The sequence below is a fragment of the Dipodomys merriami genome, unplaced genomic scaffold (genome assembly GCF_024711535.1).
Source record: "Dipodomys merriami isolate MVZ:Mamm:240054 unplaced genomic scaffold, mDipMer1.0.p SCAF_345, whole genome shotgun sequence".
NCBI lineage: Eukaryota > Metazoa > Chordata > Mammalia > Rodentia > Heteromyidae > Dipodomys > Dipodomys merriami.
Window position 1 is genome coordinate 1,045,001 of NW_027204993.1, and position 15,051 is coordinate 1,060,051.

General features: G+C 52.6%; 1 protein-coding gene across 1 annotated transcript in view; it reads right to left on the reverse strand.

Annotated features, from left to right (window-relative positions):
• Positions 1-3,126, reverse strand: part of LOC138803646 (C-type lectin domain family 4 member E-like) — a 7,020-nt gene extending 3,894 nt beyond the window's left edge. Inside the window, exons 1-3 of the mRNA XM_069987694.1 lie at positions 3,055-3,126; positions 1,329-1,421; positions 328-417 (exon numbers count right to left, since the gene is read on the reverse strand). Of these exons, the coding sequence (XP_069843795.1) occupies positions 328-417; positions 1,329-1,421; positions 3,055-3,091 (220 nt within the window). The 5' untranslated portion in view covers positions 3,092-3,126. The remainder of the gene's footprint in view (positions 1-327; positions 418-1,328; positions 1,422-3,054) is intronic.
• Positions 3,127-15,051: the final 11,925 nt, after the last annotated feature.

Consider the following 15,051-nt stretch of genomic DNA (forward strand, 5'->3'; position numbering starts at 1 on the left):
TTCCTTTTCCCAAAAGTCATCCTAGAATCCAAAAAAAAATGTCCACACATAATTCGTGTGTGTCAGTCCTGGGTCTTGAACTCAGGGCCTGGGTGCTGTCCCTCAGCTCTTCAGCTCAAGGCTGGCGCTCTACCACTTGAGCCACAGCACCACTTCTGGTTTTCTGTGGTTCATGGGAGATCAGAGTCTCACGGACTTTCCTGCCCGGGCTGGCTTTGAACTAGGATCCTCAGATCTCAGCCTCCTGAGTAGCTGGGATGTCAGGCGGGAGCCGCAGTGCCCGGCTAATCGGTACATTTTGCCATTTGATTTTGGAGACGGCCATACCTGATTCATCATGATAGCAAGAGATCCTTTTGAAATTTGTATGTGGTCGGAAGTTTCTCTCCTTACACGTTTGTAAGCTGTGGTACGTCACTAGAAAAAGGAGGGAGAGCCGTTAGCATTCATCATCATCATTATTATTGTTGTTGTTGTTGGTGCTGGACTTGAACTCAGGCCCTGGGCGCTGTCCCTCAGCTCTTTAGCTCAAGGCTGGCGCTCTACCACTTGAGCCACAGCGCCACTTCTGGTTTTCTGGTGGTTCATTGGAGATCAGAGTCTCATGGACTTTCCTGCCCAGGCTGGCTTTGAACTGGGGTCTTCCGATCTCAGCCTCCTGAGTCGCTGGGATGGCAGGCGGGAGCCGATGCTGGTGTGTGGAGGGTTTCTCGGTGTATAAGGTCAAGCATACATTTGAGACTCAACAGCGTGCAGAAAGCCAACTTAACCCCCGCTAACCATCCCCGAAGTAACTGATTGTGTTTCTAGTCTTTTCTTTTTTCTGTTCTAAGACTAGAACTGTTTCTGGTGTTTCCATTCACTGTCTGGTGCTCTACCAACTGAGCCACGCCTCCAGCCCCATGTTCTGCTCCTTCCTGATGAATTCCAATCCAAGCTAGTATCTCAAGAGAACGCACTAAAGGAAGGACTTGGACCATAAGAGGAGAGAAAAGTGTCCATCAACTCCTCCACAAAACCAATGAAAGGCTGGGTACTGTTGCTCACGCCTGTAGTCCCAGCTACTCAGGAGGCTGAGATCTGAGGATTGCAGTTTGAAGCCAGCCTGGACGGGAAAATCCATGAGACTCTGATCTCCAATAAACTACTCTGAAAAAAAGCCAGAAGTGGCGCCATGGCTCAAGTGGTAGAGCAGCTAGCCTGGAGCACAAAGAGGCTCAGGCTCTGAGTTCAAACCCCACCCCAGTGAACTGGAAAAAGACCCTTTGTCGCGTTTGTTCCTCGGGAATCAGAAGAGTTTGTGTCTTAGAGACTCAGAGGCGATTTACCTGCACATCTGGTAACAAAACAGAGGCCAAGAAACGCGATGGAAGTTCCAGCTGCCACCCACAGGAACCTCGGTGTGGAGAAGCGGCCTCTGTCTGGAGAGAGAAACAACACGCACGCGGTTAGTCTCCCCAAAGCCACGGGGACGGTCGGAAGCTCGGCCGGGCGCGGGTGCTCACGCCTGTAATCCCAGCCACTCAGGAGGCTGAGATCTGAGGATCGCGGTTCAAAGCCAGCCCTGGGCAGAAAGTCCCTGAGACTCTGATCTCCAGTGAACCACCAGAAAACCAGAAGTGGCGCTGTGGCTCAAGGGGTAGAGCGCCCGCCTGGAGCTGAAGAAGCTGGGCCCTGAGTTCAAGCCCCAGGACTGGCGCGCGCACACACACACACACGTATAATTCATTGCAATTTTAACACTGAGTGTTTTGTCCTCAGTTAACACATGAATTCTCACCTTTTTCTATTTGCTTTATATCATCATTATTATTATTGTTGTTGTTGTTGTTGTTGTATTCTTCTGCCAGTCCTGGGGCTTGAACTCGGGGCCTGGGCGCTGTCCCTGAGCTTCTTTGGCTCCAGGCCGGCGCTCTACCCCTTGAGCCACAGCGCCACGTCTGGCTTTTGCTGGTTCACGGGACGTGAGTCAGCGCTGGGCCGGGAGCCGCCGGGATTACAGGCGTGAGCGCCAGCGCCCGGGGTTCTGTCTGCTTCCGTTTCGATCCTGCCTGCCTTCCCCTTTCCTCATCTCCACTTGCCTCGTCCCTCTCCTCCTCTCTGGTTTTCGGGGTGAATTAAGGAGGAAACACGAAGGTTCTGGAAGGTTCCGCCCCTCCTTCCTGACCTGCTCTGCCAGGAAGGTGACACGTGCCATGCTGTCCCTAGAGCCAGGGCTGGTCCCTCAGCCAGCTTCTAGAACAATCTCTCACACCGACAGATACACGGGCACACACAATCCGCTTGTGTCTTTCTCTGCCTCTTTCCCCTCCACGTGTCTGTCTGTCTGTCTGTCTGCCTCTCAAACTCTCTGCCTTGTCTCTTCTTTGTCTCTGTGTCTTTCTGTCTGTCCCTCCGTTTCCTCCCTCTCTCTATCTCTCGCTGGCTCAGTGTCTCTGTCTGTGTGTCTGTCTCTGCCTGTGTCTTTCTGTGTCTCACAATCTCTCTGTGTCTCTGCCTCTGTCTTTATCTCTGTCTCTGTCTGTCTGTCTCTGTCTGTCTGTCTCTGTCTATCACCATCTCTGTCTCTGTCTTTCTGTGTCTGTCTGTCTCTGTTTCTGTCTGTGTCTGTCTGTCTCTCTTTGCCTGTCTGTCTGTCTCTGTCTCTGTCTGTCTCTGTCTCTGTCTGTCTGTCTCTGTCTGTTTCTCTGTGTCTGTCTCTTTGTCTCTCTGTCTCTGTTCCTCTATCTCTGCCTCTGTCTCTTTCTGTCTCTGTCTGTCTGTGTCTGTCTGTCTCTGTCTCTGTCTCTGTTTCTCTGTCTGTCTCTGTCTATCTCTGTCTGTCTCTGTCTGTCTGTCTGTCTCTCTTTGCCTGTCTGTCTGTCTCTGTCTGTCTGTCTCTGTCTCTGTCTCTGTCTGTCTGTCTCCATCTCTGTTTCTCTGTCTGTGTCTGTCTGTGTGTCTCTCTTTGCCTGTCTGTCTGTCTCTGTCTCTGTCTCTCTGTCTCTGTCTGTCTGTCTGTCCCTCACCCCCACCCCGCCGTCATCTGTCCCAGCAGAGGGCTGTCATCTTTACCTGCGTGCTGGGCTGCGTGGGGCTGAGTTGAATCCATGTCTGCGTCCGTCTCTCTCCTGTTTCTGGGTGTCTTTCTCGGGGAGGGCGAGGCTCCCGGGGCGGGAGGCCGGGTGGAGGAGGCGGGGGGGTCAGGAGGCTCCGTGGGGCCCCCCCCCCGGGCTGGGCTCCCCGGTCTTGCACAAGGTGCAGGCGCGTGGCCCCGCTTGCTCCACGCCAAGAAGGAAATGGAGCAAATGACGAAGTGGCTAAATAGCAGCACAGTTAGCGGAGCACAGGGGAGAGGCGGGCGGGGACCTGGCCATGCTGGGACGGGAAACGCTTCCCCATGCCTCTTCCCAGGTCGCCGGGACACTGTCACACTCTTCTGGGCTCCCAATCCAGTGTGTGTGTGTGTGTGTGTGTGTGTGTGTGTGTGTGTGTGTGTGTGTGTCCTGGGACTTGAACTCAGGGCCTGGGCGCTGTCCCTCAGCTCTTCAGCTCCAGGCTGGTGCTCTATCCCTTGAGCCACAGCGCCACTTCTGGTTTTCTGGTGGTTCCTTGGAGATCAGAGTCTCACAGACTTTCCTGCCCAGGCTGGCTTTGAACCTCGATCCTCAGATCTCAGCCTCCTGAGTCGCTGGGATGACCGGTGGAGCCGCTGCTGTTTGGCTCCAATCCCATGTTGGTCTTTACCAATTCACATTGTATTGATTTGAAAAAGGAGCCTGAGCCCTCATCCTTCACAGTACTTAACACAGAGCCGACAACCTCGCAACGAGAGTTCATTTTGGTAGCGAGGGGCTGGTGGCTCCCACCTGTCATCCCAGCTACTCAGGAGGCTGAGATAGGAGGATCCCAATTTGAAGCCAGCCCAGGCAGAAAAGTTCCTGAGACTCTGATCTCCTATAAACCACTAAAAAGCCAGAAGTGGCGCTGTGGCTCAAGTGGTAGAGCACTTACCTTGAGCTGAAGAGCTGAGGGACAGCGCCCAGACCTGAGTTCAAGCCCCACAACTCACACACACACACACACACACACACACACACACACACACACACAAAGCAGAACTTGGTTTGCATGAATTGGTAATCCCCTCCTTTGATGAAACATTTTTTCCTTTCCCAAGTGATAAAAAGTATTTTTGGTTTCTAGGGGATTTTTTGCTATTTTGACAGGTTGGGAGATTTCCCCTGAATTTTTCATTCTGTAGTAAGATAAGTAGAGTAAAATGTTGGGGCTAGGCACCGGCGCTCACACCTGTCATCCCAGCCACTCAGGAGGCTGCGATCTAAGACCAAGGTTCAAAGCCAACCTGGGCAGGAAAGTCCGTGAGACTCTGATCTCCCATGAACCACCAGAAAACTGGAAGTGGTGCTGTGGCTCAAGTGGTAGAGCGCCAGCCTTGAGCTGAAGAGCTCAGGGACAGCGCCCGGGCCCTGAGTTCAAGCCCCAGGATGAAAAAAAGAAAAAATAAGACAACAGAATCTATATCTTTCTACACCTTTGGATCATATTATAATTCATCCAACAGGAAGAAAAATTCCTTTGTGTGTGTGTGTGTGGGCATGTGTGTGTGTGTGAGTTGTGGGTCTTGAACTCAGGGCCTGGGCGCTGTCCCTCAGCTCTTCAGCTCCAGGCGGGCGCTCTACCCCTTGAGCCACAGCACCATGCCTGGTTTTCTGGTGGTTCCTGGGAAATCAGAGTCTCACAGACTTTCCTGCCCGGGCTGGCTTTGAACCGCGATCCTCAGATCTCAGACTCCTGAGTCGCTGGTCTGACAGGCGGGAGCCTGCTTGGCTGTCTTAATTTTCTTTGGGCTGGCCAGGGCTTGGCAGAATGTTCTGGGCTCCTGGCTTTGGGGTGCTCATTTAAAGAACGTTTTCCTCCTGGCCCTTGACGGATGTGGCCTTGGGACTCAAATTTCAGCCATTAACTGAAGCCAAGGGGGGGGGTGGGGCTGGGGGGGGCGGGGGGGGGGCTTCCCTTCCACTCTCCCAGAGACAATGGCCAATTGCCTGCCCCCTCTCTCTGCCCTAATTGGAGGCGGGGGAGAAGCCGCAGGGTGGAGATCTTGGGGGGAAACTGGAATTGGGCAGTGTTTGTTGATTGACTCCCGGTGGGCAGGAGGCTCAGGTAATCAGGTGATTAATTAGGGATGGGCAAAGCCTGCGGGCCTCTGCTCAGTGCACGTTACTGAGGCTCAGCCTTCGCGGAGCCCGACTCCCAGGCACAGTGAAGAAGTCGGCAAAGTTTGTTTCAGTTGTGTGGAGTCACGTGGCCAACATTCCTTCACACTCCCTGTGTCTGGCCCTGGGCCTTTGTTGGGCCCTGCTGGGTTTTTGTTTGTTTAATTGGTGCTGGTCTTGGGACTTGAACTCAGGGCCTGGGCGCCGTCCCTGAGCAGTGTCCAACTCCAGGCTGGCGCTCCACCGCTTGAACCACAGGCTCCGCTTCCAGCTCTTTTGCTGGTTCATTGGAGATCAGAGTCTCACCACGGTCTTTCTTGGTTGGGTGGCTGGGAACCGCGATCCTCCGGATCTCGGCCTCCTGAGGAGCTGGGATGACAGGCCGGAGCATCCACACCTGGCTTTGGTCTGCAGTTTACAGTGGGTTTTTAATGAGACACTGAATTTCATCCACGCAATATGAAGGGAGGTGATGCGCCCGCCTCCATGATCTCTCTACTCAAAGGGGACGATTCTGCCCACTCCATTTGTTGGAGCCACAATGACAGAGAAGGAGGATGCCATTGCTTTTTAAATCGTTTTAGGCTGGACGCTGCTGGCTCCTGCCTGTCATCCCAGCTGCTCCGGAGGCTGAGATCTGAGGATCAGGATTTGAGGCCGCAAAGTACGTGAGACTCTTCCGGCCAAGGAGCCACCACAAAGCCGGACGTGGCGCTGTGGCTCAAGGGGTAGAGCGCCCGCCTTGAGCTGCAGAGCTGAGGGACAGCGCCCAGGCCCCGAGCTCAAGCCCCACGACTGTCCAAACAAAACAACAATATTGTAAGCACCCTGGCGCTTCCCAGGACTGCCCTTTCCCTGGCCTGGCTTTGCGGCCTGCGCGGGTGCCTTGCGGTGTTAAGTTAGCCAGGGTTTCCTTTTCATGCTTCTGGCCTTCTCCCAGATTGGGGGGGGGGCAGGGCGGTGTGAAGGAGGGGCAACGGCCTGGTCCAGAGCCAAGGCTTGTGCCCAGTGCCCAGCTCACACCCGCTTTATACCAACAACATCGTTCTGTGATTAGAGTATTCATGATAGCATTAATGTAGTTTATATTTGCATATTGATATGTTTATTTACGTATTTATAGCTCAGTTACATCTATATAGTTATATATAATTTATAGCTACATCTTACACATTTATATGCCTATTCATCTATCTTTTATATCTGCATTTTATATTATACATTATGTATTTAAATATTTCATATCTATAGTTCATAGTACACTATCTATCTATTTGGTTGGTCATGGGGTTTGAACTCTGGGCCTGGGCGCTGTCCCTCAGCTCTTCAGCTCAAGGCTGGCGCTCTACCACCTGAGCCACAGCTCTGTTTCTGGTTTTCTGGTGGCTCCCTGGAAATAAAAGGGTCTCACAGAGTGTCCTGCCCGGGCTGGCCTTGAACTGTGATCCTCAGATCTCAGCCTCCTGAGTAGCTGGGATGCCAGGCAGGAGCCACTGGCCCCTGTCTTGTGAGACTCTCATCTCCAATAAACTACTCAGGAAAAAACAAAGTACCAGTGTGGCCCAGGTGGTGGAGTGCTAGCCTTGAACACAGAGGCCCAGGGACAGCGTCCAGGCCCTGAGTTCAAACCCCCAGCATCTACAAAAGCAAACAAAAAACAAACAAGCAAACAAAAGTAATAGAAGAGCTGGGCACCGGTGGCTCCCGCCTGTCATCCCAGCTACTCAGGAGGCTGAGATCTGAGGATCACAGTTCAAAGCCAGCCCGGATGGGAAAGTCTGTGAGACTCTGATCTCCCATGAACCACCAGAAAGCCAGGAGTGGTGCTGTGGCTCAAGTGGTAGAGCACCAAGCCATAAGAAAAAAAAAAATTCAGAGACAGTACTCAAGCCCTGAGATCAAGACCAGCCACACAAACCAAAAACCAAAAAACAAAAAACAAAAAAAACACCAAAACAGGGCTGGGCAGGTGGCTCAGTGGTAGAGCGCTCATCTAGCATGCATGAAGCCCTGGGTTCGATTCCTCAGTACCACAGACACAGACAAAGCCAGAAGTGGTGCTGTGACTCAAGTGGTAGAGCGCCAGCCTTGAGTCAAAGAAGCTCAGGGACAGTGCCCAGGCCCTGAGTTCAAGCCTCAGGACTAGCAAAAATAAACAGAAGAAAGAAAGGAAGAAGGAGGAGGAGGAAAGGAAGGAAAGAAAGAAAGAGAGAAAAAATAGCAGTGAACACCTCATTTTTTGGGCTTAATTTTCCCCCCTTTTAGTATAAAGCTAATCACTTAGACAAGAAGAAAGTAAAGCCAGGTGCTGGTTGGTGGCTCCCGCCTGCCATCCCAGCTCAGGAGGCTGAGATCTGAGGATCACGGTTCCAAGCCAGCCTGATCTCCCATGAACCACCTTCAGAAAACCAAAAGTGGCGCTGTGGCTCAAGGGGTAGAGCGCCCGCCTTGAGCTGAAGAGCTGAGGGACAGCGCCCAGGCCCTGAGTTCAAGACCCATGACCAACAGAAACAAAATAAAATTCCCAGCTTTATTGAATTTATTGTGTGTGTGTGTGTTTCCCACCTGAAGAACCTTCAGGAAAAAACATCCACAGGAAGAAGCAGAATAACAATAAAACAACAACAACAACAACAAAAGACATCCCCAGGAATTCAACACCAAACCCAACCATCCACCCAAGTGTCCCCCCCTCTCTGTCCCCTTGGTGGATGGAGCAATCTACCAGGGCGGCCAACGCGGGGCTAGCACGGCACGCCCTGTTTGTTCCTGTCGGACAGCGCCTTGCCCACCAGGATGTAGGTGCGGATGGTGTAGAAGAATAAGAAGATGCAGAACACCGTGGTGCCCACGGAGAACGTGGCCAGGATGATGATGGTCATGAGCTTTTCCTGAGTGCCCAGCAACACGCACACATGAGGTCCGGGGCACAGGCGTGTGCTGCACCGGGTGTGCAACTGGATCAAGGGCCACTGGATTCCGAGAAGAGCCCCCAAAAAGAAGGCCTGGATGCACATCTGGAGGAGGAAGTAGACGAGGTAGAGGCTGAGCACGGGCTTCTCGTGGAACGGATTGTAGAACTTTTTTTGGCCTGCGTCTCCATGGTCCCCGCGTTTTTCTTCTCTTTCTTTTCCTTCTTCCTTTTCTTCTTCTTCGTCTTCGTCCTCTTGGTCTTTGTCTTCATCTTCTTCTTTGTCTTCAGTTTCTTTGTCCTCTGCATCTCCTTCTCCTCCTCCTCTCCCTTCTTCTTCTTCCTCTCCATCTCCTCCTTCCCTTTCTCCTCGCTCCCCTTTTCCCTCTTCCTCTAAGTATTTCCTCCTCAGCATCATGGATCGATTGTGGATCATCCGGGAGACGACGAACTCCACCACGAAGAAGATGGAGGAGAAGGTGAACCCCGCCAGGTACCAGATCCCCAGGAAAGGCACCGTGAAGTGAGCCTCGAAGCACTCGGCCACACAGGCCTCGGAGACGTCCGGGTGACAGTGGAACTCCTCCTGCAGATCCTTCCAGGAGAAGTGCACGATGTACACCACCGTGGCGTAGCTCACGATCAGCCCGAACCACAGGATGCGCCCCTTGTTGTTGCGGTCCCGGGTCAGCTGCATGATGGTGGGCACCATGCCCATCAACTTTGGCCTTTCCACCATCTTGGAACCTGAGAAAGGTAGCCACAGGAGGGAAGAACACGTCATTATTATTATTATTGTTGTTGTTGTTGTTTGGGGTGCCCATAATGGATTTGAACTCAGGGTGAGGCTCAAGCTCTACTGCATGAGCTGCAGCTCCACAGAGGAAAGAGTCTCACGGACTCTCCTGCCCAGGCTGACTCGGAACTGCGATCCTCCTGATCTCAGCCTCCTGAGTCGCTGGGATGGCAGGCGTGAGCCACGGCACCTGGCCAACATTGATTTCTCCGGTCCTCTCCAGTTCTCTGTCCCTCTCCCTTCCCTCCCTCCCTCCTGTCCGTTCTCATCACCAATTTTCACCAGACTGCCGACTTCTTTTCCCAGTCCACACACCGCCCTGTGCCAATCAACCCACTGCAGCCAACAGCGAGTTCCAACTGCCACAGAACTCGCCGGGGAGACCAGATGCAAGTGCTTAAAGGGATACCTTCCTGGCCTCTCTCTGAGAAATACACGAGATGGGGTCTCTTTTCTCTCTTCTTTTCTGGAGCCAATAGTTCCAAGTCCCATCACCGATTTCCCTCTCTGCTTTGTCCAATTAACCAATCGGGATGGATGGAGCAACGCCTTAATTTTCTTGTTTCTTATTTGAGCCATTTGAAATTTTCAGTGATTTGAAGCTTTTCCTTCCTTCCTTCCTTCCTTCCTTCCTTCCCTCCTTCCTTTCTTCCCTCCTTCCCTCCCTCCTTCCTTCCTTCCTTCCTCCTTCCCTCCTTCCCTCCCTCCTTCCTTTCTTTCCTTCCTTCCTCTCCCACCCTTCTTCCTTCCTTTTTGGTCTAAGACCAGGACTCGAACTCAGTACCTGACGCTCTCACTGATTGGCCAGCGGTCTACCAATTGAGCCGCACCACACACACAGAAAAAGCCTCAAGTGGCGCTGCGGCTCACAGTGGTGCCCTGAGCAGAAAAGAAGCTCGGGGAACAGCGCCCAGGACCTGAGTTCAAGTCCCAGGGCTGGCCAAAACAAAAACGACGGGGCAGAAGGCAGGGCTCTGATGGGCAGTGGTCTGGCCGCCGCCCATCGGATTCCTGCCCACGGTGACAAATCTGCATGCTCAGCGTGGAACCGGGATGCTGGGGACCTGGGGTGCCCTCCCCCGCGGAGCCCCGACTCCTTCTGCAAACACAGGCCAACAGACAGACTCAGAGCCGGTGCCATGGCTCCCGCCTGGCATCCCAGCTCCTCAGGAGGCTGAGATCTGAGGATCACAGTTCAAGGCCAGCCTGGGCAGGAAAGTCTGTGAGACTCTGATCCCCCATGAATTCACCGGAAAGTCAGAAGTGGCGCTGTGGCTCAAGGGGCAGAGCGCCAGCCTGGAGGGGAAAAGCTCAGGGACAGCGCCCAGGCCCAGGCAGATACATGTGCGCGTGCACACGCACACACACACACACTCACACTCACACACACACACACACACACTTTTTTACTTAACTCCCTCCCTTGTTTACACCCTCATTCGCCCAATCATTAATTCACTCACTGACTCAGTCCACTCCACCCACTCATTCATTCATTCACCAACTCATTCATTCACCCACTCATTCGTTCACCCACTCATTCATGCCCTCGGTCCCTCGCGGGGTTTCTCACTCTCTGAAAGGTATTTAGCCCCCGGTCCCCCATCTCAGTGAATATTTGCTGTAACGAAAAAGCACCTTCCCCGTGTATCAGCCAGTTACGGCGTTCCAAGGCCATCAGGGAGCTCTTCATAGTTTTACTTTATTTTTGTCAGTCCTGGGACTTGAACTCGGGGCCTGGGCGCTGTCCCTCAGCTCTTCAGCTCCAGGTGGGTGCTCTACCCCTTGAGCCGCAGTGCCACTTCTGGTTTTCTGGTGGTTCACTGGAGATCAGAGTCTCAGGGCCTTTTACTGCCCGGGCTGGCTTTGAACCTCGATCCTCAGATCTCAGCCTCCTGAGTAGCTGGGATGGCAGGCGGGAGCACCAGCGCCCAGCTGAAGCAATATGCTGAATTCTGCATTGATTCTCATATTTACTTCTCTTTCTTTTAAAGCATTGCTTATAAAGAACAAACAGCAAAGGTTATTGATTTGCAAGTTCGACACAGCTGAGTGCTGCCAGCTGACCCCTGCCAGCTCCTCAGGAGGCTGAGATCTGAGGATCCAGGTTCAAAGCCAGCCCCGCAGCAAAGTCATAAGACTCTGATCTCCCATGAACCATCAAAAAGCTGGACGTGGCGCTGTGGCTCAAGGGGTAGAGCGCCAGCCTGGAGCTGAAGAGCTGAGGGACAGCGCCCAGGCCCTGAGTTCACTTAAAGCCAAGTGCACAGCACAGGGGATCAAAAGATAGGAAACTGCATGGTGCAGAAGTTTCCAGAAGGGCTAGCACTGCATGAGTCTGAAATCAACGGAGTCCCATCACCCTACCACAAAGAATAATTCCACCAGATAATTAAGGTGATTCTATTTAATTTACCGGGCAATTGGTAGACGATTAAAAAGAAGAAGAAGAATAAAAAAACCACAGTAAAAACTCCATGGGGTTGGGCCTTGTCGCACACGCCTGTAATCCCTGATCTCGGCCGGCTGAGGCGGAGGCCAGCTGGCTGGGACACACTCAGTCTCACAAAAGCGCGGCTCTGTCCTGGGATTTTGTGCAGTGGTCCAACCTGACTTCATCCATGGAGCGCGCCACCGTGGTTGGAATCCCACCCGCTAGTCACCTCAGAGGAGGGGCGTGGGGGGGGGATGGGGGGGGAAGTGGTTTGCGGATCGTCATAATCCCAAACCAGGGTCAGAATCTGCTCCTCTGGTCTTCCTCCGGCTTCCATGTCTCATGTGCATATATAAAAATATTGTAGGTGTCTCAAGCAGTTGTCTTCTGACTCGCAGGTCTACTCGTTTGTTGGTCGTGGGGCTTGAACTCTGGGCCTGGGCGCTGTCCCTCAGCTCTTCAGCTCAAGGCTGGTGCTCTACCACTTGAGCCACAGCGCCACTTCCAGCTTTTTTCTTTTTGCTTATGTGGTGCTGAGGAATTGAACGCAGGGCCTCAGGCATGCAAGGCAAGCGCTCTACCACTGAGCCACCTGCCCAGCCCCCACACTGGGTGTCTTTATATTAAGAATACCTCCGCCTAGAGGAGCAGGGGAATGACGCCTGTAGTCCCGGGCACTGGCGAGGCTGAGCTCTGAGAACTCACAGTTCACAGTGGGGGAAAAAAATCGGCGAGACTTTACCTCCAATGAATCAGCAAAAAGCCGGATGTGGTGGCATGGTTCAAGTGGTTGAACGCCAGGCTCGAGTGGAAAAAGCCAACAAGCAAGAGCAGGAAATCCCAGTGCGCTGGCTCCATGTTTTTTACATCTGGACATTGGGTCTGATGGTTGCCCTCCTCCCTCCCCCTCCCCCTCCCCCTTCCTCCCTCCCCCCTTCCCTAAAGCTGTCCCTTTCTTTTTTGTTGTCAGCCATGGGGCTTGAACTCCCCCTCCCCCCAAGGTGGCTTCAGACTGCGACCCTCAGACCTCAGCCTCCTGAGGAGCCGGGACTACAGGCGTGCAGTGTCCGGCTTGCCCATGTTCGAGTCCAATGCACGGTCTCCATCGTTGTTTAAACAGGGAGCGGAGGAGGAAGGGGCCTAAGGTCAGGGGCCTTGGTATCAACCTTTGATGATGATGATGGTGATGATGGTGATGATGGTGGTGATGATGATGATGGTGATGATGGTGATGATGATGATGATGATGATGATGGTGATGATGATGATGGTGATGATGATGATGATGATGATGATGATGGTGATGATGGTGATGATGGTGATGATGATGATGATGATGATGATGATGATGATGATGGTGACGATGATGACGATGGTGACGATGGTGATGGTGATGATGGTGATGATGATGATGATGATGATGGTGATGATGATGATGGTGATGATGGTGATGATGGTGATGATGATGATGATGATGGTGATGATGGTGATGATGATGATGATGATGATGATGGTGATGATGATGATGGTGATGATGATGATGATGATGATGATGATGGTGATGATGGTGATGATGGTGATGATGATGATGATGATGATGATGATGATGATGATGGTGACGATGATGACGATGGTGACGATGGTGATGGTGATGATGGTGATGATGATGATGATGATGATGGTGATGATGATGATGATGATGATGGTGATGATGGTGATGATGATGATGATGATGATGATGGTGATGGTGATGATGATGGTGATGATGATGGTGATGATGATGATGATGATGATGATGATGGTGATGATGATGATGGTGATGATGGTGATGATGATGATGATGGTGATGATGGTGATGATGATGATGATGATGATGATGATGGTGACGATGATGATGATGGTGACGATGACGATGATGATGATGATGACGGTGATGATGACGGTGATGATGATGGTGATGATGATGATGATGATGATGATGATGGTGATGATGATGATGATGATGATGATGATGATGGTGATGATGATGGTGATGATGATGATGATGATGATGATGATGGTGATGATGGTGATGGTGATGATGGTGATGATGATGATGATGATGATGATGATGATGATGATGATGATGATGATGGTGACGATGATGATGATGGTGATGATGGTGATGGTGATGATGATGATTTTATTTCTTGGCAGATGGCTCAGATCTGAAGCTGAGGCTGGGGGGTGGTCTGCAGGGGCTCCCTGTGGGACGGTCCCGGCTGGCAGTGGGGAGGCCTGGCGTGTGCTCACCTCCAGGCAGCCGGCGTCATCTGTTCAGGGATGCCAAGCATGCGAAGGCCGCCGGGCACAGGTGCGCACGCCTGGTGTCCCGGCGGCTCAGGAGGCCTGAGATCTGAGGATCCAGGTTCAAAGCCAGCCCCGGGTGGAAAGGTCCATGCGATTCATAGATGCAGGGAACCAGCAAAAAAAATTGCCAAAAGCAGAGCCATGGCTCAAGTGGTAGAGCACCAGCCACGAGCAAAAAGCTCAGGGACGGGGTCCAGGCGCCCAGTGGAATACCAGACGGGAGGGAAGAGTAATTGCTTCTGGGGATGGTTGGCTACAAAAAAAAAGAACATTCCAGAACTCTATGGTGGCTCATGGGGCTTGAACTCGGGGGCCTGAGCTCTTCAGCTCCAGCCTGGCGCTCTACCCCTTGAGCCACAGCGTCACTTCTGGTTTTCTGGTGGATCCTTGGAGATCAGAGTCTCATTCCTCAGACCACATACAAAAAAGCCAGAGTGGTGCTGTGGTTCAAGGGGTAGAGCACCAGCCTTGAGGAAAAGAAACTCAGGGACAGCGCCCAGGCCCTGAGTTCAAGCCCCGGGACTGGCACCAAAAAATATAAAATGCAATCAAATAAAAAGAAAGGGGCTGGGCAGGGGGCTCAGGGGTAGAGCGCTCGCCTTGCATGCATGAGGCCCTGGGTTCGAGTCCTCAGCACCACATAAGCAGAAAAAGTCAGAAGTGGCGCTGTGGTTCAGGCGGTAGAGCACCAGCCTTGAGCTGAAGAGCTGAGGGACAGCGCCCAGGCCCAGAGTTCAAACCCCATGATCAACCAGAAAGAAAAAAGAGGCTTTCCTGCCCTGTCCCCCGCCCAACACACTGGCCACCCCCCCCCCAGGGTGTGGTCGTGATTGGAGCATTGTCACCACCCAGGATATATGGAAATCCGCCTGGTGGTCTGGCCCGTCTCCCTGCGACGGCAGAGTGGAGCTCAGCGTGCATGGGATCTGGGGGTCCCGGAAGACACCCACATGCTGTGCCAGCAGCCGCGCTGGCACACACACACACACACACTCACACACACACACTGACATACACACACTCACACACACTGACACACACACTCACACTGACACACACACACTCACACTGACACACACACACTCAGACACACACACTGACACACACACTCAGACACACTCACAGACACTCACACTCAGACACACTCACACACACTCAGACACACACTCAGACACACACACTCACACACACACTCACTCACACACACTCACACTCACACACACACAGAGTCCCTGGTGACATGCCTTTAGGACCAGCTATGCTCAAGAAAGGCTGAGGAGTAAGGCTGGGCGATTGCTGATGGTGTGTCTGTCTAGAAACCAGTGGACTTAGTATCTAGTGT